Source organism: Ambystoma mexicanum, chromosome 5p (genome assembly GCF_040938575.1).
Source record: "Ambystoma mexicanum isolate Mex_15411 chromosome 5p, UKY_AmexF1_1, whole genome shotgun sequence".
Lineage (NCBI taxonomy): Eukaryota > Metazoa > Chordata > Amphibia > Caudata > Ambystomatidae > Ambystoma > Ambystoma mexicanum.
Genome location: NC_090930.1, coordinates 311034981 through 311058311, shown reverse-complemented (window position 1 = coordinate 311058311; position 23331 = coordinate 311034981). Strand labels below are relative to the sequence as shown.

The 23331-nt window shown below is 47.4% G+C and overlaps 1 protein-coding gene across 4 annotated transcripts in view; it reads left to right on the top strand.

Moving 5' to 3' along the window:
- MAMLD1 (mastermind like domain containing 1) overlaps positions 1–22583 on the top strand; it is a 372158-nt gene extending 349575 nt beyond the window's left edge. For all 4 annotated transcript variants that reach the window (XM_069612754.1, XM_069612753.1, XM_069612756.1 and 1 more), the window contains 3 exons: positions 8538–8681; positions 12980–13061; positions 20429–22583. In XM_069612754.1, the coding sequence (XP_069468855.1) occupies positions 8538–8681; positions 12980–13061; positions 20429–21444 (1242 nt within the window). In that variant the 3' untranslated portion in view covers positions 21445–22583. The remainder of the gene's footprint in view (positions 1–8537; positions 8682–12979; positions 13062–20428) is intronic.
- The last annotated feature ends 748 nt before the right edge of the window (positions 22584–23331 follow it).

The window sequence follows — 23331 nt, the reverse complement described above, 5'->3', positions numbered from 1 at the left end:
CACGACCCCTCTTCCTCATCCTCGACGCTATGGGCATCTCATACACCAACTACGCCGACGACACCCAGATCCTCCTCACTCTCACAGGTATCTATGACACCGACTCCCTGACCCTCAACAACCTCTACAACACCATCCAAGCCTGGATGGCCGACAACGGACTATGCCTCAACTCTGACAAGACGGAACTCCTCCTGGTAGGTTCCCCCAACACGCTAAAAAACCTAGATGTCCAATTTAGCCACTTCACCATTGACTCCATCAAAATCCCGGTCTCCGATTCTGTCAAAACTCTGGGAGTCTACCTGGACTCCAGCCTATCCATGGATAGACAAGTCAACGCAATAGCATCCGCAGCTGCATATCATGCTAAACTTATCAACGCAATCAGGCCCTTTCTATCCAAAGAGAACTGCACCAACATAGCCAGAGCCATCACCGGCTCCAGGCTAGAATACTGCAATGTACTCTTTCTTGGAACCTCCAACAAAAACTTAGCAAGACTACAAGTAATACAGAACAATGCTCTCCGGGCAGCCCAAGGCATTGCTAAAAGAGAACACATCTCTGAAGCCAGGAAACTAGCCCACTGGCTCCCAATAAAGGAAAGGATCTTATTCAAAGCCCTGACACTGACCCACAAGTGCATTCACTTCACTGCTCCTGCCTACCTTTCTCAAAGGATCCACCCTGTCTCCACCACCAGGCCAACCAGATCCCCGTACACCAACATGCTCTCTGTGCCACTAGTGAAAAGAGTAAAAGCGGGTGGGTCCAGCTTCCCCTACCTCGCGCCCACCCTCTGGAATGCCCTACCTCCCACCATCCGTGGCGAGGACTCCCTCACCACCTTCCGCAAAACACTGAAAACTACCCTCTTCACATAAGGACCGACACATCAGCACAAATACTTATCATTTAGGTTTGTAATTATAGCCCAAATGCTATATTTGTAACAACAGTATGATTTCCTGTACTACTCATAATGTGTCAACAATCGCTATCATATGTACCATGTAACTAAGTTATTGCAAGTAACAGCGCCTCAATGCCCCTGGGCTGCTTGCGCGCTATATAAATTTAAATAAATAAATAAATAAATAAGATAAGCACGCTTGGTCGCAATAGATAGCATAAGAAATGACACTCCATGGGTCCATTGAGAAATATGCACTCTGTGTTGTAGAATTACACATTTGGCAACTGTAAATACTCTGGATTAAGCATAACATTGCAGATATAAAAAACATCAAAACGTCCTTAGTGTAGATCCCTTCACACTCCTAAAACTAAAAGCAAGGCTCACAACTAGTGGCAAGAACCTATGCGTGCTAATGCTAATGGCTGGAAAGAAAAAGGGGTCTCTTCCCCGGCAGGTAAATACATTCACATGTCCTGGAAACACTGTACCAGTACATTGGAAACTGTTAGTCCCTCCAAACTCTAAAATATGCACACCTAAAAGGGAACATTTTAAACATGTTTAATGTAGCACAAATGGGAAGTAAAGGGGTTATAACGAGCTACAAGCCAAGCCCGGGGGGCCACCCAAAAATTTTGAATAAGTAGATATAATGTGCTGTGTCTATCTAGGTCCCATTACGGCCCTACATGGATTCAGAAACAAAGTAAAAGTCATTCTAACAAAGTGTCCAATTAAAAGGGAACACCATTTAGGTACTTTCTAAAGTCACAGTTTTTGGCAGAGAACTTCAGGGTGCAATGGTGATTCAAGGAAAACAACATAGTCCACGTAAGTACCTGTTATCAGTTAGCTTGTAGGTGTTCAAAGTTTGTGAAGGTTTGCCTATAGGAAACAACTGGACAAATCCCACAAGTAAACCTCAGCTATGGCATGATGCCAGTTAAGTGTCCGTTCTACCCCACCGGTTCAGGCAAAGAAGCAACCAACTCAGGTAACACCGCAGGCCAGTTAAGTGTCCGTTCTACCCCACCGGTTCAGGCAAAGAAGCAACCAACTCAGGTAACACCGCAGGAGACCCCCTGGAAGAGCTTGGTCATCAGGTCTGAGACCCAGCCAACCAGAGAAGGATGGATGCCAAGAAAGATTCTGACCAAGGGAAGTCAATGGTTATGCACGGTAGAGAGGAAGGATCCTGCAAAACCCCACTACTCCCAGACACATTGAGCACCTGATGACAATTTTAAGATAATATCAGACCCAAGGACTACTACTCACGTTGTCAATCACTGCAGATTCAACTCAGAAATGTTGGGAGAACCTGGTAAATACGGGGCTTAGTTTACATGGACAATGATTCAATACCCAGGGACTTGAACTCTGGACCAGCAATGACGCTGATGGACAAAAAGAATAATGATCCATGTGCCTTGGCGGATGAACCACCAAGCAGAAGTAGTAGCCACAATGGAAAGGATACCAGACCGACTGAGGAACCCGACCACGTACATCTGGGCAGCTTGAGGGGCAAAAGAGGGAATCCAGCCAGCAAATAATGGTCCGACAATGGGAGCAATGGATAGAGGAGACCTCGGAAAGCCCAAGACAGAGCTGAGGTGGACAAGTGGCAGCTCACCACTCATCTAGGTCAGGCAGACTCTCCACCATGAGGCACCTGGTTGCGGAAGATTTTGAGAGCTAGGAAACGGTCCCAAATCTGGATAGCCGGTCCAGCCAGCAAGGAAGTCTGGTGGTTGGACAAAGAAGAATGCAATGTGGGTTTCCAGCAGCTTAAGAAGGAACAAGTAGCAAGGACAGAGGAGCCAGGATCTAGCCAATATAGCCACACTGGGTCCACAGAAGCAGCAAACCATCTTTGCAGCAGCCCTCCGGCAATCCCGGAAAGTCAGCCTTCCAGTCACACACCAAGCAGACAAACAAAGGATTTTGCAGCCAGCCAACGAGTCTGGCACTAAAAACCACCAAACATTTAGGTCCACCCACACAGAATGTGTATTGGGCATGTCTGGAGTAGAAAACCAGGCTAACCTAATTTAAATCACTCTAGAGAGATCAGGGCTGGGCTCAGGATGAGGGTGCATCAGCACAACACCCAATTTAGGCATGCATTGTGGCCCACATAGACAAAGGGATGGCCCAAAACAAAATGACTACGAGTAGGGCTTACATAATTACATTAGTACCCCAATTACTACCACACTGGTGCACTGTGCTGCTAATGCAGTAAAACTGACTTCACCCCTGATGAAGATAAAAACTAAATTACAGCTGCCACCAGCCTGCTGCCCAACCCACTTGTAGACTGATAGGCCACCCCTGCCACGAGGGCCATATGGCTACTAGGATAGCACATCACAAAAAGGTCTGCAGTGACAGGGGGACCTCAGTAGAAATCCTTCTGGCAGAAAAGTGAAGAAAAAAGAAATGGGGATGCTAGCAAAAAGAAAGAACAAAGTTTAGGGGACCCAGAATGCAGGTTCAGAAACAAATTCCAAAAATGTAATTCTGCCCTAACAGAGAGGTTTATATAAAAGAAAAGAAAAAAACAGTCATGGAGATGTATAGGTTTTCACTCGCACTGTCTCCCAAGGTGTCATCATCTCCCCAATCACCTTCAATCTCTGCACAGAGACACTGGCTCTGACATTGCATTACACCAGTATACCATTGGCTCCCAGCTGCATATCAGCGTGTCTGTAGTATACCATTGGCTCCCAGCTGCATATCAGTGTGTCTGTAGTATACCATTGGCTCCCAGCTGCATATCAGCGTGTCTGTAATATACCATTGGCCCGAGCTGCATATCAGCGTGTCTGTAGTATACCATTGGCCCCCAGCTGCATGTCAGTGTGTCTGTAGTATACCATTGGCCCCCAGGTGCATATCAGCGTGTCTGTAGTATACCATTGGCCCCCAGCTGCATATCAGCGTGTCTGTAGTATACCATTGGCTCCCAGCTGCATATCAGCGTGTCTGTAATATACCATTGGCCCGAGCTGCATATCAGCGTGTCTGTAGTATACCATTGGCCCCCAGCTGCATATCAGCGTGTCTGTAGTATACCATTGGCCCCCAGGTGCATATCAGCGTGTCTGTAGTATACCATTGGCCCCCAGCTGCATATCAGCATATCTGTAGTATACCATTGGCTCCCAGCTTCATATCAGCGTGCCTGTAGTATACCATTAGCCCCCCGCTGCATATCAGCTGCACTGACTCTGGCATTACATTACACCAGTATACCATTGGCTCCCAGCTGCATATCAGCGTGTCTGTAACATACCGTTGGCCCCGAGCTGCATATCAGCATGTCTGTAGTATACCATTGGCCCCAGCTGCATATCAGCGTGTCTGTAGTATACCATTGGCCCTCAGCTGCATATCAGCATATCTGTAGAATACCATTGGCCCCCAGCTGCATATCAGCGGCACTGACTCTGGCATTCCATTACACCAGTATACCATTGGCTCCCAGCTGCATATCAGTGTGCCTGTAGTATACCATTGGCCCCCAGCTGCATATCAGCTGCACTGACTCTGGCATTGCATTACACCAGTATACCATTGGCTCCCAGCTGCATATCAGCGTGTGTGTAGTATACCATTGGCCCCCAGCTGCATATCAGCATGTCTGTAGTATACCATTGGCCCCCAGCTGAATATCAGCGGCACTAACTCTGGTATTGCATTACACCAGTATACCATTGGCTCCCAGCTGCATATCAGCGTGCCTGTAGTCTATCATTGGCCCCCAGCTGCATATCAGCGTGTCTGTAGTATACCATTGGCCCCCAGCTGCATATCAGTGGCCCTGACTCTGGCATTGCATTACACCAGTATACCATTGGCTCCCAGCTGCATATCAGCGTGCCTGTAGTATACCATTGGCCCCGAGCTGCATATCAGCGTGTCTGTAATATACCATTGGCCCCGAGCTGCATATCAGCGTGTCTGTAGTATACCATTGGCCCCCAGCTGCATATCAGCGTGTCTGTAGTATACCATTGGCCCCCAGCTGCATATCAGCGGCACTGACTCTGGCATTGCATTACACCAGTATACCATTGGCTCCCAGCTGCATATCAGTGTGCCTGTAGTGTACCATTGGCCCCGAGCTGCATATCAGCGTGTCTGTAATATACCATTGGCCCCGAGCTGCATATCAGCATGCCTGTAATATACCATTGGCCCCGAGCTGTATATCAGCGTGTCTGTAGTATACCATTGGCCCCCAGCTGCATATCAGCGTGTCTGTAGTATACCATTGGCTCCCAGCTGCATATCAGCATGTCTGTAATATACCATTGGCCCCGAGCTGCATATCAGCATGTCTGTAATATATCATTGGCCCCGAGCTGCATATCAGCGTGTATGTAGTATACCATTGGCCCCCAGATGCATATCAGCGTGTCTGTAGTATACCATTGGCCCCCAGCTGCATATCAGCGGCACTGACTCTGGCATTGCATTACACCAGTATACCATTGGCTCCCAGCTGCATATCAGTGTGCCTGTAGTATACCATTGGCCCCGAGCTGCATATCAGCGTGTCTGTAATATACCATTGGCCCCGAGCTGCATATCAGCGTGTCTGTAGTATACCATTGGCCCCCAGCTGCATATCATCGTGTCTGTAGTATACCATTGGCCCCCTGCTGCATATCAGCGTGTCTGTAGTATACCATTGGCCCCCTGCTGCATATCAGCGTGTCTGTAGTATACCATTGGCCCCCTGCTGCATATCAGCGTGTCTGTAGTATACCATTGGCCCCCTGCTGCATATCAGCGTGTCTGTAGTATACCATTGGCCCCCTGCTGCATATCATCGTGCCTGTAGTGTACCATTGGCCCCCTGCTGCATATCAGCGTGTCTGAAGTATAAATTTAGGACTTGATTTCCAGTTCTGTACAAGAAACCTGAGCCTCATCCACGCCCGAACGGTTGCAATGTCACGTTCCTTCCAACCAAAACTGAATTTGTCATCCTCCAAGGGGCATACACAAGGACACTATTCAATGCTGGCTCACAAACATGACCCTTTAGGACTTAGCATCACTCCCAGTGCCTCAAACCCTTGGGATCTTACACTGACTTGCCCTTCAAGGATGATGTCCCCAAGAAAGCACAGACTGCCTGCATCAAGCAGATCTCTCCCAAGAACATCAACGCCTTCATCCCCACTGTCCAGGGGCTTGCTTTCTCCCACACTAAGGTGTACATGATCTAATGCAAATCCTCTCCTGCACCATCCTCATTCTACCGTAAGCATCGCCTTAAAGGCCAACTATGCCCTTTAACTAACCCTGCCACCCTACATCAATGAGTAGCCCTGGTGCTTCTCTACACACCCTCTCTATCCGGCCCTTCCTACATTGTCGCCTCCAGTGCACCATTGTCTTTCACTTTGTCACTGCACTGCTATCAGGTTCACTGTAACCACGAACCACAGTGAGGCTGTCCTTTGTGTCTCCCTTGTCTTTCCTTGCCCCATGTTGGTGTTTCATGCAACCAAGTAAGCCTGCTTGTGGCAGCGCCACGATGCCCTTGGGCTGTTTGTGTGCTATATAAGTGTAAAGATAATAAATAAATCCACCATCTTGCCATCCATCGCATCATTATTAGAAATGTGTTCACATTGACACCCTTTACAAGCCAACATCCCCTTGAAGACCTGTTGCATTGTATGCAAAGCAGTCTCCACCAAGCACATAGAGTGAGAGCCAGAAAGTTAGCAACCTCAGGAGGCACGAGCTCTACCCTCAGGCCTTCGATCCCAAATCTAGAACTCAAAAAGGTTACCCAGCACAACCTCCTAACTCCCTACCAACTTAAGGCCCCAGGCACGTTTCTGTTACCTTATCGCCTACACTCTTCCAATATTCCTTCCGCCATCTATTCCAAGAATGCCAAGTAATGTATTTGCCCAAGTTTAATTTGTCATTTGTCACGTGCCCATCTACGCTCTACTCTTCACTTTGCACAAGGCTACGTAAATGCTCAATACATGGAAACATGTTAACATGCAAAAAGACGTTTTCCATGGATCGGTCCATTTTTAACCCTGACGTAGGATATGGATCGAATGCTTGATGGCATTGTCTGGTGATACAGGGAATGTATCGATTACAGATTTAGTTGTAGTTAGGTGAACAGGGAGTGCTGACGTCAGACTCTTAAACTAAGTCTTGGTGACAGAGAAGACTTCGGAGTTTCATTCGGGGTTCATTTCCCTGCTCTTTGCTATTAGTGGCTTGGGAAGGGCTTCTAGGCGCAAGCGCCTTTATTGGAGAAGTCCATCTCGGCAGCATGGCAATTGGCAGTTGTCATTTGACATTTTTTTCCATCCAAAGATCTGGGTGCTAGATTGCAGACAGCGAGTCAACAGTAGCGCACCTGACCCAGAGGTATGTGGGCGCTTTAGAGTACACTTACAGGAACATAGCAAACAGTTTGCCAGGTACAGTTACGCACATACATTAAAATGGGTAAAGCAGGTTGGTAAAGTACATACATCGGTAAAAACGCCAAGTGCAGGTAGATATTTGGCTACACACATGTAGCAAGCAGTAGTTATTTAGTTAGCGGAGTTAGTTCACTACAGCAAGATTTCTATTGGCTGCCTGGTTCTAGGGAGGAGAGTGGTCTAGGGGAGAACCAGGGCACCCGAGTCCTGACAGCAGCTTACCCCCTCGCTGAATTACTGAGATCAATGGGGCAAACCATGTTTTTAAAATGTTTCATTTCAGTGCCCGAGTCGCAAAATAGGCTCAGCAGTACACACACTAGTCGTAGGCACCGCATACGAACTGGGCGTGTACATTCACGAGGATCCAAGGGAATTGAACATACATGATGTATGGCACAGGTTGCACATTAGTGCGGCGTCTCGCTTGCACGCTGCACTCTCCGCCCAGTAGTGCTGGCAGGGCCCCCTCTCAGCTACTGCCATGCCCTGGCGCTTTTGCAGAAGGCTGCACACATCGGGGCCGCCAGCCCCGTGGGTCCCGCTGTACACCAGGCATGAGACTCGACCCTTTATGGCTCAGGTAATTTTGTTCTTGGCAATCTTAGCCCCAAAAGACCCCCCCACCCCACACGCTGATTCCCATGCCTGGTCGGCCTCCCCATTGCCTGCTGCCTCCCTCCCTTGGCGTGCTGTGTCTCAAAGTTGCTCTGAATGATAACTGTGTGTCTTTCGTTGTTTTTTTCGCTTTTAGTCCAATAATTGTGGGTCTGGGTGGAAAGAAAACAACGAGGCGGGAGCTCCAGCTGAAAGAATGTTGGCTCGGCCGCCGCATTAGTCTAGGAAGAAGAGCAACGCCCTTGCGCTAGATAAGCGCCCACTTTCCGTTTCTTGTTGACGTTCCACGCTTGGTGTTGGAGTCAGTGACTATTCGGCTGCCGAGCCAACCAGAAGAGCCTTCCATTTGATGTGCCCGGGCTCAACAAAACAAGGTGCAGGGTGTGGCGGGGTGAGGCAGGATGAGGCGTAGGACCAACGGAGCGGCTGAAGCCGAGCTTGCGACTTAGAACTGCCTTTTTCTAATCTTCCCACTCGGAATGATATATACATGTCTTTTTTTTTCTTGGCAGGAGCAGAATCCTGGACTCGTTCCCAGACTGCATGAACCCGGCTCTGTACCAAGTGCGGGCTCCGGGGCCGCGCCGCCCACAGCTAACGGCTACATGAGGAACGCCATCCTGAAGGAGCAGATCATCCGGCGGCAGCTGCTGCAGGTCTGATGTGTTCCTCACTATTCACGGCTGCCACCCACCTGCACATCGCAAGGCCTGCTCCCCTAGGCGCCACGGCAGAAAAACAGCACGCAGGGCCCCATTCACAGAAGCGTGTTCGAACGGCAAAGCTCCATCGGAAAACGCGATGGGAATCGGGGCCTAAATGAGAGCATCATTCCCGAAATCACACATTTTTGGGGGTGTGGGTGTTCAGAAAAACAACCAACCAGCCTAGGAACATTGACAAAATGACACGAAACCCTTTTTAGTTAGTAAACTGAAACTGTGTGCATGGATGGCTCTTGTTGTTGGTTTCAGCTTTATAAGTAGAGGGACACGGTGACGCTGTGTCATCAGGACCCCTCTTTTCCATTCCTCGGCTTCCATCTAACGAAGCAATGCATTCTAGGGGTTGTAGTCTTGGTTAGCGTCAACTGAGCACGCGTTTACATATAAAGCTACGTGCATCTATACAATCCCAATTGTGTTGCAACTGTCTGTGGACAATCTATATTGGACTTAAGCACCCGATGCCAATGTTTTGTAAAAGAAATGTCCAAGACTGGGAAAGTGGGGTCCCTTTGACGTAGATTCATAGGTCGACCTTACCATGTGGTTGATGTCGAATGCCTTTACTAGAACGCCTGTTATCCGCTTGCCGGTTGTTGGCCAGACACCCAGGGATGATGGGCGAGGCGCACTTCTAACGTGACTAACTACCTTCTTGAAATCAGAGAAAAGGAAAAGCAATCCATTTCACCCATATTTTACCCCTCTGTTCCAGCCATCTATTTCACCCATGAATGAGTTCCCTTCATGATTTTGAATCTTTAAAGCGATAGAAGTGTTTTTGATCTACATCCGTGCCATTTCTTTTGTTTGCGCTGATACTGCCTTGGCCCGGGAGCAGGCTTTTCCCATCACCGATTTATTTAAGTGCCTCCTGCCAAATTCTTTGCGCTTATCCTTCTCCCTTTGAGTGCTCTTACTATGTATTTATGCACCCTAAAGCCTACATAGAGCGGTGTTTGAGGGTGCGCGTGTTCGTGTGGGTGCGCAATTGTGTATAGTGCCAAATTATGGAGAATGCTAATTAAGTCCTATGATAACATCCCACCAAGATCGAGGGATTGTGGGAACTGTTTTTTTGTCCTGTCAATTTGCTCCCACGTGGCAATCAGAAAGTTAATAGATAGAACCAATGAAATAGGCCAATAAACATAACAGCAAGATGGGTCATTGAAATAGCTAGCCACCTAGATTTGTACAGATTCATATATGATGGATTCCATAGATTGACACATATAGGCGACTGGTACAATATGAGAGCCTGATGCTCCAGACTAAGGAAAAACAATATAGACTGACACATGTAAAATAGGAAAAGCGAAGTTCGATTGATATCTAGCTGGCGGGATAGATTGGACAGCTTTGTGGCATGCCACTTTCTGCGGCTGATTGTCAGAAGATCTAATACTTGCTGGGTGATATTTGCTTTACCAGATGGCCCTGAAAGCCAACTGAAAACATACCGGTTTCAGTAAATCAACAAAGCCCTTCTTTTCCCATTGCTCAGCACACCATGAGATCATATCCCCTCAGCAACCACAGGGTTGGGTGTGGTTCAGAAATCACTAATTGGTATCTGGGGGGGCTGACACTATGGATCAGGACAGGGGACGGTCCCTCTGGAGCATACCGAGCACGCACCTGGTCCCCGGCTGAAAGAACGCACCTGCATTGGCCAACCGTGCCCCAGTGTGAAAGCCTCCCTTTCCCTGTGAGCAGGCGGAGCAGCACTGTGCCACACAGCTCTGGCGCGCCTTCTAGGAGAGTCACAAGGCACTTGCAGAGCATTTCCCCTGCTTCAGTCTGGAATCCAAGTTCAGGCGCTGTATGTCACACAGTTATTAAACATGGAAATGTTTAGCATTAAGTAAAGTGAGCATTATCTATGTGTGGGAAGGTTGAGCTACTACACCTTCCTCTCACTGGAACACAAAAAACAAGAATCAGCTTTTGGGTTATTATAGCAGATGCAAACAATAATGTCTAGTGTGGGTGGCTCCAGTCATCCTGGTGTGTGTTCACTGTATGAAGAATTGGATGAATGGGGTAACTTCTGCAAAACATGAAGGCAACCCAATCCCCCCCAAAAAACAGTATTTTCACTTGACTGGTGTCCCAGGCATGCATTATTTAGAAGTAGGTTTTTAACCAGTTGAAATTGCTGCTCTCTTCTTCAGGGATGTCCGGGCAGTCTCCAGTCATCCATCTGATGCTAACATGAACTGCCGAGCCGCTGCTGATGAAAGCACTTCCTTTCCAGTGACAACTATTGGCGGGGCTGCTCCCGGCGATGCATTCCTTTAAGAGGAGGGACAGGCCTGGGAGAAGCAAGAGAAAAGACTGGGGTTAGCTACAGCATTTTGCTGTCAGCTTCCATAGGTGCATCTCCTCTCTAGACACCAGACTCAAAGGTCATTTCTTTGTGAATTGGTCCCAAAGTGAGATGCCTTCAGCCACACCATTGGTCTTGTAAGCAGGTCAGGATTACAACTCGGGTCACCCGGCTCGTATTCGAACACTAGCTCAAATCATTAAAAATGTCCATTAAAAATAAATTTGTATTGGTAGTCAGCCCGGGCAAGGACAATGTGACAACTCTAGTAATCCTTGGTTACGCAGATATTTTGACTCAATGAAATATGTTGCAAAGGCTACATGATATGATCACCCAGCCCCATGATATCTTCTTCTTTCATAGGCATGTGCTTTAACCCCCGCGCCATCCACAAGAAAGGCCCTGAATTCCTCAAAAAGAATCTCACACGCTACACCTCCCGAGTCCTCAGATCAGGCTGTGCGCACGTCCTAGTAGTCCCCCCTTTCAAGTGCTCCAGATTAGAAGGTGCCTGTTTCTCCAGCCTCACACCCACCTCTGGAACTCCCTCCCCCTTGCACTCTGCCTCATTGAGGATCATACAGCCTTTAGGAGAGCCCTCAAAACCTGGCTGCCCCCCCCCCACTTCCTGAGCCTCACCTTTGCCCTCACCCACTCCCCACCACTGGCACTCAAGAATCTTCCAGCAGTTCCCCCACCCCGGCACCCACCCTCCCCAACTTGTCCCTCTCTGTCATCTGCCTCTTCTCTCACTCTTCCGCTATGCTCTGCCACCTCTAACACCCCTTTGGCACCGCCAGCCCTTACGAAGGACACAAACAGATATTACAGTAACTTGCTCATGAGAAAGCATCCTGATTTTAGGCTTGGTATTGCATGCATAGGGGCTCAGGGGGAGGACAATTCATTGCACTTAAATTACACCTGAGGATACTCACTCTAATCTTCAGGAAGGAGGACACTCAGGCACTTCAGATCCCTCCCTCGTAACAGGCACTTTAAGTAACCCTGAAGCTCATGAGGTTGGCCATGTCACTGCACGCAACCATGGAAGAGGACCTTGCTCACGTTAGAAGGAACCCGGGATGGCAATATTCATTCTAGGATCCTCTCAGAGGGTATTATGTATTCTCTTAGCACGTCGATTGTCTGTGAAATGCAGCACTTCTCCTTGTACAGAGATGGAGCCCAGGATGTAGACATACCGCTAGCCCTTTTTCTCCTCTCGCACACCGCTCCTAGTGGAAGTCGCAGGCTCATGCCACACACCCTGCACTCACATATAACACTATTGCACATCATCGTGTTGGGACCATAATTATGGTGAAAAGCACTATACACATGTTAAAATGAATGAATGAAAATCAATTAAATGAGTCCCAGTGCCTACACTAGCCACTGGGGTATTATTCTGTCTGCATGCAACAGGGGGCAGCAGTGCCTCCTTATTGCATTTCTCTTTAATTGGAGCTCTCCTCTACAGGGTGATTCATTAAGAGGTGCTGTAGCCAACAGAGGTTCGTGGTTCAATTCTGCCAGATGAGACTCAATGTAGTTAAAGGCAATTCTCATTTATTTTTATCGATAGCAGATGTCCATCCTCCACAATTTGTTTTGAAATATATGCTCAAGAGAGGGTGTGGCAGCCAATAAAAGCTGAGTTTTCTTTGCTTTCCTTTACTGTCTTCCCAATAATTCAGTTTCATAGAAGGTCGGGGGGCAAAGGCAAGACAGGTCCAGTGCGGCGCCTTTGGGGTGTTGTGGTCCGAGGAAGCATGCGATAAAGGGGAATTCTTGATGATTGGTCACCAGCGTTCACCAGCCAGGGGTCTCAAGCGAATGATGAGATCAGGCATGGACTCTTGCTCACGTTCCATATGTCTTTCTTTTCCAGGTGAAGCAGAGACCAAACATGATGGGAGTAGCTTCAGAACAGCGCAATGCCTTTGCACCCCAACAGATGAATCCATATCAGGGTAAGAACTTTGTGAGCCTGTTGCTTGGCAACCACATGGGCACCAGGGCAGTGAGAAGAACATGGCATTATGTGTGTCCATGTTATGGCAGCATTTACCTTTTTTCAGCTTGTGAAAGAATGTCCCCCTCCCAGATGTTTTACTTAAATTTCACCTGTCTATTGTTTCATTAAGAAACTATGAATGCGGTACTCATGCGTAAAAACTAAAGGAAGCGCAAGAAGGCAAGTAGACAAGTCCGGGTAGGCAAATGAAGATTTGGTGGGAAACTGACACTAATTCTAATGCCACCGTCTGAACATATGCACATCTTCTTAGAATGTGTGCTCGTTACACTCGTCTTTAGATTACTTTCTCCTTTGGCTCTGCTCTTCATAGCCGCCATCCTTGTGGTACTGTTGGACGGCTGCTTTCCATCGCTGTCTACATTCAATAGTATTTGGGATGCTCTTGAATGACCACAACAGCAAAAAGGGATTTGTGGCGCTGCTAGATTGGAAGCATATTTTGCTGATCTTGGGATGTGGGTGAAAATAAAGGTTCCCAGGGATGTTTCTGGAGCAGACAGGGATGGGCGGGTGTGTTGTGGATTGGAATTTCCAGAATCTTAAAGTTTGGATCTAGAAGGCCCAGCCTCCCCTGTCTTTCATCTTGTAGCTGCAGATTGTTTGTTACAGTGGGAGTGCCTTATTTAGGTCCCTCTGTGGATTATACTGGATATTTTTGTAAAGGCGAGGCATCGTATTTCTCTTTTCATTGGCCGTTGCTGGGAGCCCGCTAGTTACTTATTTTAGGACTGGATGTGCAGCATCTTTTGTCATTAGATGGAGCCTCATTATGAGGTGGGCGCAAAGGCATAACGGGCACAGTTAAGGACATCGGTGCCGGTAATCCCTTTGCGCCCTATTCCGAGGTCCCTTATCGGGTCCCTTCCTTAACGCCTGGTTTTACCAGGCGTTATGGATGGGGCCCGTTAAGGGACTTCAGAGCTAATAACGGTACCGCAATTTGCGGTACCGTTATTAGCACCTTCCCATTGAGCCCTATGGGGGCTGAAATGGGAATGGCTTTTTCAATGGGGACTTACCAGTCCCGCAAAGGTCAGAATAGACTGGTAAGTCCCCATTGAACAAGGGCGGACTCGGTACCAGTATTGGAGGTAGTCATGGTGCTAATAGCGCCATGACTACCCCCAACCTCGGAATGAGGCCCATGGTCTCAGATCTGGCAGTTACTTTCTCGACTCAAGAAGTCGTTGTTCTGAAAGAAATGGTACAGCAGTATGCAGCCTGCCAGATAAGTTGTGTATTGATCTGTTTTACTCACTAAAATTAGGCAATCACTTCCCCTAAAAAAAAAACAGGTAGTAACAGATAGGCAAGGGCCTGCCCCTTTTTGCTGCCGCAGGCACTGCTGTGTTGATGTGTTCATACCAGGCGCAGCAGCAATGCATGCTACACAGAAATTCTCTATTTTGGGTTATCTGAGTTGAAGAGCGACTACAGAACATGTTTTTTAAATCGATTTCTTTATGGCAATTTCTGGGCACAAAGAACAACAACAATGCCTATGTTTTGAAAATTAAGATGTATTTTTGCTTGCATAAAAATACCGTAGTCAATAATGAGAACGACTTTTTTACTCTATAAAAAGTATTTTATCCCTTACTTCCAAAAGCAGGGAGTAAGATACTCAGACCTCAAAATCCTACCTGGAGCCCTGGAAGAATGCCTTAAACATTAGCTCTTATAGTGTGGGAAAAAAACACCATTAATGCAGCCTCATTTGGATCCAGCATTCATATGAAATTATTCATAGTGTTCCACATGTTGTCACCACTTTACAGTAGAGTAGTGATGGCCCGTACAATATTAAACAACTGAGATCAATGTGAAAGCTTGTGCCGAAGTCGCTTAGATACATAATATCCAGTAATATGTGGAGAAGGTACACAGCTCCTTGCCTTTTAATCCCTACAATCTAATGGGAATGGGTGTGTTTATTGGCAGACTCAAGCACTGTGTGTGCGTGTGAGGGAATATAGCAGATGTGGGTGAAAGGAAAAGTCATTTAGGGCCCGAAATATGTATGGACTAGTTTCGAAGATGGAGGTTGAATGCATTATCCTCCGTAGCAGCTATATGCTACCTTTGTCCCATCAGCCCTTGATAAAATGTTGAGCGATCATGGGAGTCGTAGTCAAAAACACTTGAAGAGCCACATGTTGCAGGCCCCTGTTTTGTAGACTCTAAAAGTACGCGGGGATTGAGGGCTGATATAAAGTTGACCCTTCATATATCCACAGCTCCGTGCTCATCTACAACCCCCGGCTACAACGGACACTTGGCTAATACCCTAACAGCAATCCTGATCTCCCACCCCTCTCTCACCCTTTTAGAAGATCTCAACATATGGTTTGATGCCCTAGACAACCCCATGCCACAACCACTCTTAGACAACCTGGAAGCCATATACGTGATTCAGCAGGTAACAGGTACCACTCACACAGCAGGACATACTCATCCTGCAATCTTCAGTTCCACCAATCTTATCTCAACACTTCCCCCTCGCTCGCTCACATGGATGGACCACGCAGCCATCCCTTTCTCGCTCCTATCACCCACTCATCCTCCACGCATGGCTAACACCGGACCAACCACCCGCATCCTGCTCAGTAACAAGTTGAAGGTAACCCCAGACTGCCTGCTCACCTCCCTCCCCATCCAACTACCACTCAAAGAAGGATTACCTTCTATCAGTCACTTTGACACCTGGCTCTCCAATGCTGTCCTGCCACTAACTCCCTCAAGATCAAACCCCAACAGACAAGGCTAATTGCCTAGGTGGTTCACCCCCTTCTCCAGCATGGGGTCTGGCATGGATTCACATGCTCATGAATATTCTCCGCCGCCAAGATAGGAATCCTCAGTAAAAAGAATAACAGTTTTGCTTTCACTTACAAGCTGTATTTCTCCTCTAAACCAATCACTATCCTTTGGGTTATACAGCCCCCATCCAATGACAGTCCTCTCCTTAACCACCTCCTCTGGCAACCATCTTCAGATTTGTATCACACACTTCAGGGTTGAGAGTCTGGAAAAAGTTGCACATTTTTGTTCTGAAAGGGCCTGTGTGCTCTTCTCTCTATCTGCCGACAGCAGGGATCCATTGTCAGGGAATTTCTACACCCCTCAAGGGCAAAGATCGTCAAAGTTTCGTCATAATTTCCAGAAGTCCATCGTGCCTACTTTGCGCTCTCCAACCACGACGGAGGAGAAGGAGGAACTCTTCAGGACCTGCAGCAAGTGCGGGCTGCGGAACGTGTCTGTGGAGGACAAATACCTGCAATGCCTCTACTGTCTTCATATGGACTACAGTGAAGGAGAGTGCGAGATCTGCCTCAGCTTCTCCAAGAAGACGAAGAGGGATAGACAAAGTAGAGTGATGATGTGGCTGAACGCCAAGGCCTCTGCCCCATGCTCCGAGCAGGGTCATGCCTCACCCAGGACCGACCGGTCCGAGGAGCGGGCTTCTAAGTCCTTTGAGGGCACCTCATCCTTGGGTGCCCAAGACAAGGCCAAGCACCACAAGTCTGGTTCCATCGGGGTTGCCACGCAAGCAGGTCCCGCGATGGACATGGCACGATCAACATCATCATTCGCCTCCATCGCCAGCCAGAGATCAAGCTCTTCCTCGAAAAAGGAAATCGTCCAACCCAGCAAAGCTGCGGGAGAAGCCAGAGAAGCCAGGGATGGAGGAGAAGTCAAGCGAACTGCCCAACAAAGCCCAATCGGCTCAAGAGAAGTCTTGGTCTGCGATAGAGCTGGTGGCGGCGGCTCTCATGAAGGCTAAAGGGGCAGACCCCGTGAAGGTAAACCCCACAGCGCAGAAGGTGTCCCTGCATCTGAGGAGAAACATTTCTGCAGTGACTGTGGCGAAGTCTGGTGGCATGCCGGAGAAGAGAATGTTATCTCTGAGCCCGGCTTTGACCCCTCAGGGTGGTAAAAGGAGGTGGTGGGGGCACGGGGCCTTGTGTTTCTGATCACACCAGCTCAGCCGAGGGATGTATCTCTGGACATCCTATCCACCCTCGACACTCAGGTATCGGAGATCCAGAAGAGAATGCCAAGGCCTGTTCCAGCAGTTCCCCCTCTCCCCCAGCAGGTCCAGACATGGGTACGGGGACGGATATGCAGTCAGGCAATGCACACTTCCTGGTGATTCCCTCTTTCAAATCAGCCAGAATAGGAAGCTTCACCTGCTCCGTCCAAGCTCACACTATCTGGAATTCAATGCTGCTTGACATCTAACACATTGAGGAACACTTGGCATTCCAGAGGGCGCTCAAGCATGGCTATTCCCCCTAGCACCATAACAAACCCTGCCCTCCTAAGCTTGTCTTGACCACAGGCAGGCCAGGGCAGCAAGGAACTTCCATGCTGTCACCGAATGATGGTAAGAATAAGCTAACAGTCTCCAGCAGAAGAAAGAAGAAAGTCTGTGCCATGACTACAACAACAAGAAGCGAGCATCAGCAGATCGGTACGTATCACACTCCATGCTTATGGAAGATAGCCTATGGCAAGACCACTCACCCGCACACATGTGCAACCATGCTCCATCCCTAACGACATCGCACAACACCTCTGTTATTAGAACGCAGCTCTCCCCACAACAAAAATTCAATCTAGCTCGACACATAATTATACTACGACATTCACACTCTCTCTTGTCAACTCCTTTGCACCCAGCCACTTGGCTAAAGTGCACACACACATTCTAAAATCCTCTGATGAATTTCCCATACATGGGCTTCAGTCTCCCAATGGTGTTCAACCTACAGAGCGTTGGGACCATACCAATGGTGAAAGGCACTTTACATATGACATATGACTGTTGATGATGATATAGTGTTCCTGGCAGAGACGAAGTGGGAGGGATTGCTGAGGTGTGATTGAGTGCATTGGAGAGATTAGTCAGACACAAATTCTAAAGTGAGCAACATTGGGGAGAAACTGGGAGCCCAAAGAGGGGAAGGAGGAAGAGTCCATTAGCTAAATTCCATCTATGTGCCAAAAATGCAAGCTAAGTGCTTCTCCTACGAGAAGTTAGAGGGTGAACAATAAAGGCAATGAAAAAGGTATAGCTGAAATGGCTCCATGTCATTTCCTCGACATTAATGACTGTGTGGTAATTTACTACGAAGTAGTTACTTTGAAATTGTACTTCGTATGTTGTTTTGTGGTGTTTAGGTCACCCATGCTCCCTTCCCCTTCATTACTGCCCCATCCCAAAAACCTCCCCACCCCCTTTTTACCCTTTAACCCTTAACTTAAATACCCATATTTTTCAAAGTAATTTCGAAGTAATTAATTCGTAGTTATTTACCACAAAATAATTTCTGTCAAGAAAGCAACAGGATATCGCTGAAATGTAAGGTGCCCATCAAGGGGCGTGTGACCCTCACATTGCCACGGTTATGGGTGTGATACACACGAATACATAAAATGCATTACGTGAAATAGATGGTATAGGCAGATGATTAGAACTAGGTTGCAGGGACTTGAGGGTAATGCAGGAGTTAGCAGCCAATGGGCCTCATTACGAGGTGGTCGGTAAGGGTTAACGGGCACCGGTAAGGAGACCGGTGCCGGTAAACCCTTACCACCCTATTCCGAGGTCCCTTAGCGGGTCCCGCTATGGGTGCCTGGTTTTACCAGGCGCCCTTAGCGGGAGCCGCTAAGAGACCAGGGAGCTAATAACGGGCACGCTATTAGCGGGCCCGTTATTAGCTCCATCCCCATTCCCATTGAGCCCTATGGGGGCTCGAATGGGAATGGGGAATGGTTCTCGGAATGGGGACTTACCGGGTCCTCCAAGGTTGGAATGACCCGGTAAGTCCCTATTTCGAGAACCTGGACCCGGAATGCGGTAAGGGGGTAGCCATGGTGCTAACAGCACCATGGCTACCTCCTACCTCGTAATGAGGCCCAATGTATTGTAAACGGGCTATCTGTGTAGGCCTTGGAAGATGGGTGGAATTGTTGAGAATTTGGAGAGTACACGATTTGGGAAGTTCTCTTTGGTATAGACCTGTTTGTTGGTTTTGGAGATAAGCAGCGATTGAGAGGCAACGTGAGGTGGGAGAGCATATGTGCAGTGGCGTCGCTAGGGGGTATCCTGAGGGGGCGGGCCCCGGGGGATCCTGAGGGGGCGGGCCCCCCCTTTGAAAGCCTGTGTCCCCCCTTGTCTCCCCCACCTAAGACGAGCAGTGACCATGTTCTCCTCCTACTTTTTTCTGTGCCTCCCTACATTTGTCTTTGGCCCCCTCTGTGCCCCTCCTAAATTTGATTCCTGGCGACACCACTGCATATGTGAGGAGGATCATTGTATTATATTGTACAGCTCATTCTTTGTGGTATGTGGGCCATGATATTCAGGAGGTCGGAACAGGGAAAGCTGTTTTATGTAACACCACCACTAAAAGTCAATGGGTGCAGGTACGCAAATGACTTCAGAGGGTTGGTTATAATTTGCAATATATCACTGTCAGCGGTACGGTTTCATCAAAGCAAATGCTGATAAAACTAGCCTCATTTGAAAATTGGGATGTGAGTAAGTGATGAAGTGTGGAATAATTCAGTTGATTATCACTTCCACAAAGATGGCGGTGGAAATCGAAATAGCAGGACAGGTTGTCAAATAAGATCAATAGGATCGGGTAGTGGTTCGGGTCATCAGTTGGTCATTTAAATCGTTTGCCAATGGATCATTAAGATTAGGGTTTCTTGAGTCTAGAAACCAGACCAACCCCTAAGTCATGAAAGATTCCTTAATCAACAGGCTGGAATTCTAAGAGCAAATGTCCCTCATCAAAGTTGACCATTGACCAGTTGGAATATGGACACCCATCAGCCTGCAGCCCTGTGAGTGCAGAGCTTTATCTGCCCACTTAGAAATAGCCACTTAATTGATAGGTTGCATGGGCAATTTTCAGCCACTGGGTTGAGTTCTTTATTTTTACTTAAGATGCACAACCCAATGCTCCGATAGGTGCCACAAGGGTAACAATTAAGTTTCAGTTTATTAGCAGGATAACAACCATTTAAATACCAGAAAAGCACGAATCACAGCAGAAGTCATGGCTATAGCTGACTTGCAAATGTCTACCGCCACATGTACATGTTAACTGTTCCAATCTCACGCTTCTTCCAATAACCCTGTCTTTTTCTGTTTGTTTTGCATTCCGTTACTTTGACACAGTGGGATTGATAATGTTTACTTTGCAACAAGCTGATTATCTTGTATTATTTAATGTTTCTGTTGCCATGAAACATAATGTTAACCTATGTACTATGTTCATGCAGGTGTACAGCAGCCTATGCCGACTGACTGCATCCAGCCCATCCCAAATCCGCCGCCACATCGCATGATGGCATCAGCCCAGGGGATGCTTCAGAATACCATGGGCTCCGGAATTTCACCAACCACTGCTAACCAGACCAGTGGGGCCATGGTCATGATCCCCCATAATTCTGGAAAGCAACAAGGAATGTATCCAGCCAACTCGGATTTTAATATCCCACTTCGCCAGAGCCAAAATTCACTGGGCATGAGCTCCGGATGCCAAACCGTTCACAGTCAGTCTGCTGCCCGACCTGGAATGACATTGTCTGGCTTTGCTCCCAATTCCTTAGGGAATCACACTGCAGCGCAGCATCAGTCAAGGCAGCCTAGCATGCCAAGAATTTCTAGCGTCTACCCCAACTCATCTTCTCAGATGTGGACAGCGCCGGGGCTTTCAAGGATGCCAAATCAAAACCAAATGGATGCCACCATGCAACAGTTCTCCAATAACCCCCTCTTCTCCAAACAAAATGTCAGACCAAATGTGACTGGCCAACAATTTTCTCATCAGGCTGTGGTCCCTCCCAATCAGGTTGCTCCTGGGGTGCATATAAGGCAGATGCAAAAACTGAGCACCGCCCAGTCCAGCCAAGGCATGGGTTCGCTGAATAGCCAAAACATTAGAAATAGTATGTCGAGGGGGCAGCTATCAGGCATTAATGTCATGAAGCCGATTCCACAAAGTGTGCCTGGCTACAGCCAGATCAGTCCTGGTCACCTTGGACCACCCGCTTATTCCACCTCGACAGGCCAGTCCTCAGTAACTTTTGACCGAATGGGTTCTGCTGCTGAGCTGCCCCAATACAGCTTTGTTCCACAGCAAAGTAATCCCGCCTTGTCCGGGCACTGCACCGAAGCTGACTTCATTGACTGTCTTATGAAGAGCAGCAGCAGCAATGACGAGGACTGGTTGAACAATCTAACAATGCTAGACGACATTTTGGGACAGCACACTCAAAATTCTGGACATGTCTAGCATTCGGCTATACGGACAGAGTTGTATATATGGTATTTGACTTGAAAAGAGAAAGACAATGCCTTCGATAACTACATAAGGGGACACTGACATTTCCTTGCCTGCAAGAAAATTTAATAATGGCATTTTTTCAGATATGTATATAGTTAAATATTTTCTAAATTATGTTTCCAAAATATGAAGTATATAATTCATTATACTTCACTGCTGGACTGCATGTAAATAAAGCTATAGCATACGATTTTGCTATATTATAGGACTTTCTTTTATTATTCCTTGTTATGAATATGCAAATATTGTTAGTTTGAGTAATACTGTGTATTACAGCAACTGCAAGTTATATTCGTTATGTTTTTTGACATAACACAACTCGTGATCGATCCATGGGTGTCTCGTAGACTGAGTGATACTGCATATCAAATCATTGTTTCAGCCCTGGACACCCTCTAATGCCCAGACAGACAGCAGGGTCAGGAGGAATGCCCAGAACAGAGTGCTGGCGAATGAATTGCTCACATCCAATCAGTCTGAGGCATTCCCCACAGTGGGTTTTATTTTGATGTCGTCCATGTTGGAAGTGCTCTGTCTCATCCACTGCTAACCGGGTGGATGATGACACAAAAAGTGAGTGGTATGTCTAGCTTTTATAAAATCCATGGCTGGCTATTTGCCAGCGAGGCTATTGAGTCTGAAAGTGGCAACCAATGAAAGGATACCTGATGGACTGAACTATGTGTGGAAAGAGGGGGGAATATTTTCCCCTACCATTGATAAATTCTGAAACTGGTTTGCACACCCTCTCCCTTGTATATTTGTAATGTATTAGTAATGTGTTGCGGGTTTTCAGACCTTTCATCATGATTTTGTTTTACTGAAACCCCTTTCAGAAGAGACGTCTAGTTGGTAGCCCTTTTTTATGTGTATGATGTTTTTCGTCAGCTTCGGTTGTTGTGTATATTTAAGAAGTCTGTTTATAAAAGATCCACTGTACTGTAAACTTAAAACTGTTCATACTTTGTGTAATCATATTTTAATAGTCACACCATATTTCAGCTATACATTTGTAATATATGGTCCGCTTCAAGCACAGAAATTATGACGTTTTCTTCATTATGTAATAAACTGCCCGGGAAAAGTTATACGTGCGTCTCACATCTCAGAAGCTTTTTGTGCACGTCAGTCAGTCATGATCTCATTATTCGCTTGTGTGTGTCCCACGAGTTGTTCATGTTTGGCTACCTCTTCTGGAAGTGTCTCTGCAAGTCTAATTACTGTCCTGGTAATCTCCGTTTCACTGACCCAGTCCTTGCTTCTCCCAGTCCCGCCTTCCTCGCGCTATCACTGCGCTCTTAGCATCAACCACAGCTTGTTTTTAGCTCCGGGAATTACAGGAAGAGTGCAGCCTCCTGAACCTTTTCATGAGTAAGATGGAGGGCCAATTTATTTGATTAAAGGGGTAAAGGGCCTGTAAGAAAAGACACCCTCCGCACAAGGTAAGGACTTGGATGAGCATGGATGGACTTGGGGCTAATGTCCAGAGCTTTCAAAGGGATATTCAGTCTTCCTCCACTGGCGAGTCAGCGCTGTGAATCCCTGATAGCTGCCTAAAACCTGCAGCCACAGATCCGAAACTTGGCAAGTCTGATTCAACCATTTTGCCTTCCGAGAGCGATAGATTCAGCCCTATTAAAAGGGGTAATAAGAACTGGGAATATTACAGCGGTTGGAAGTCGGAGGAATACAGCATGAAGTGCATGAACACTGAGGTTCATTACAAGTTTGTTGGTATCCTGGCGGTAAATCTGCCGGGATTCCACCAAACTGTATTACCGTTACCGCCACTTGGTCCGGTGGTATGACCGTGGAATTACAAGTGGCAGTTTTTGC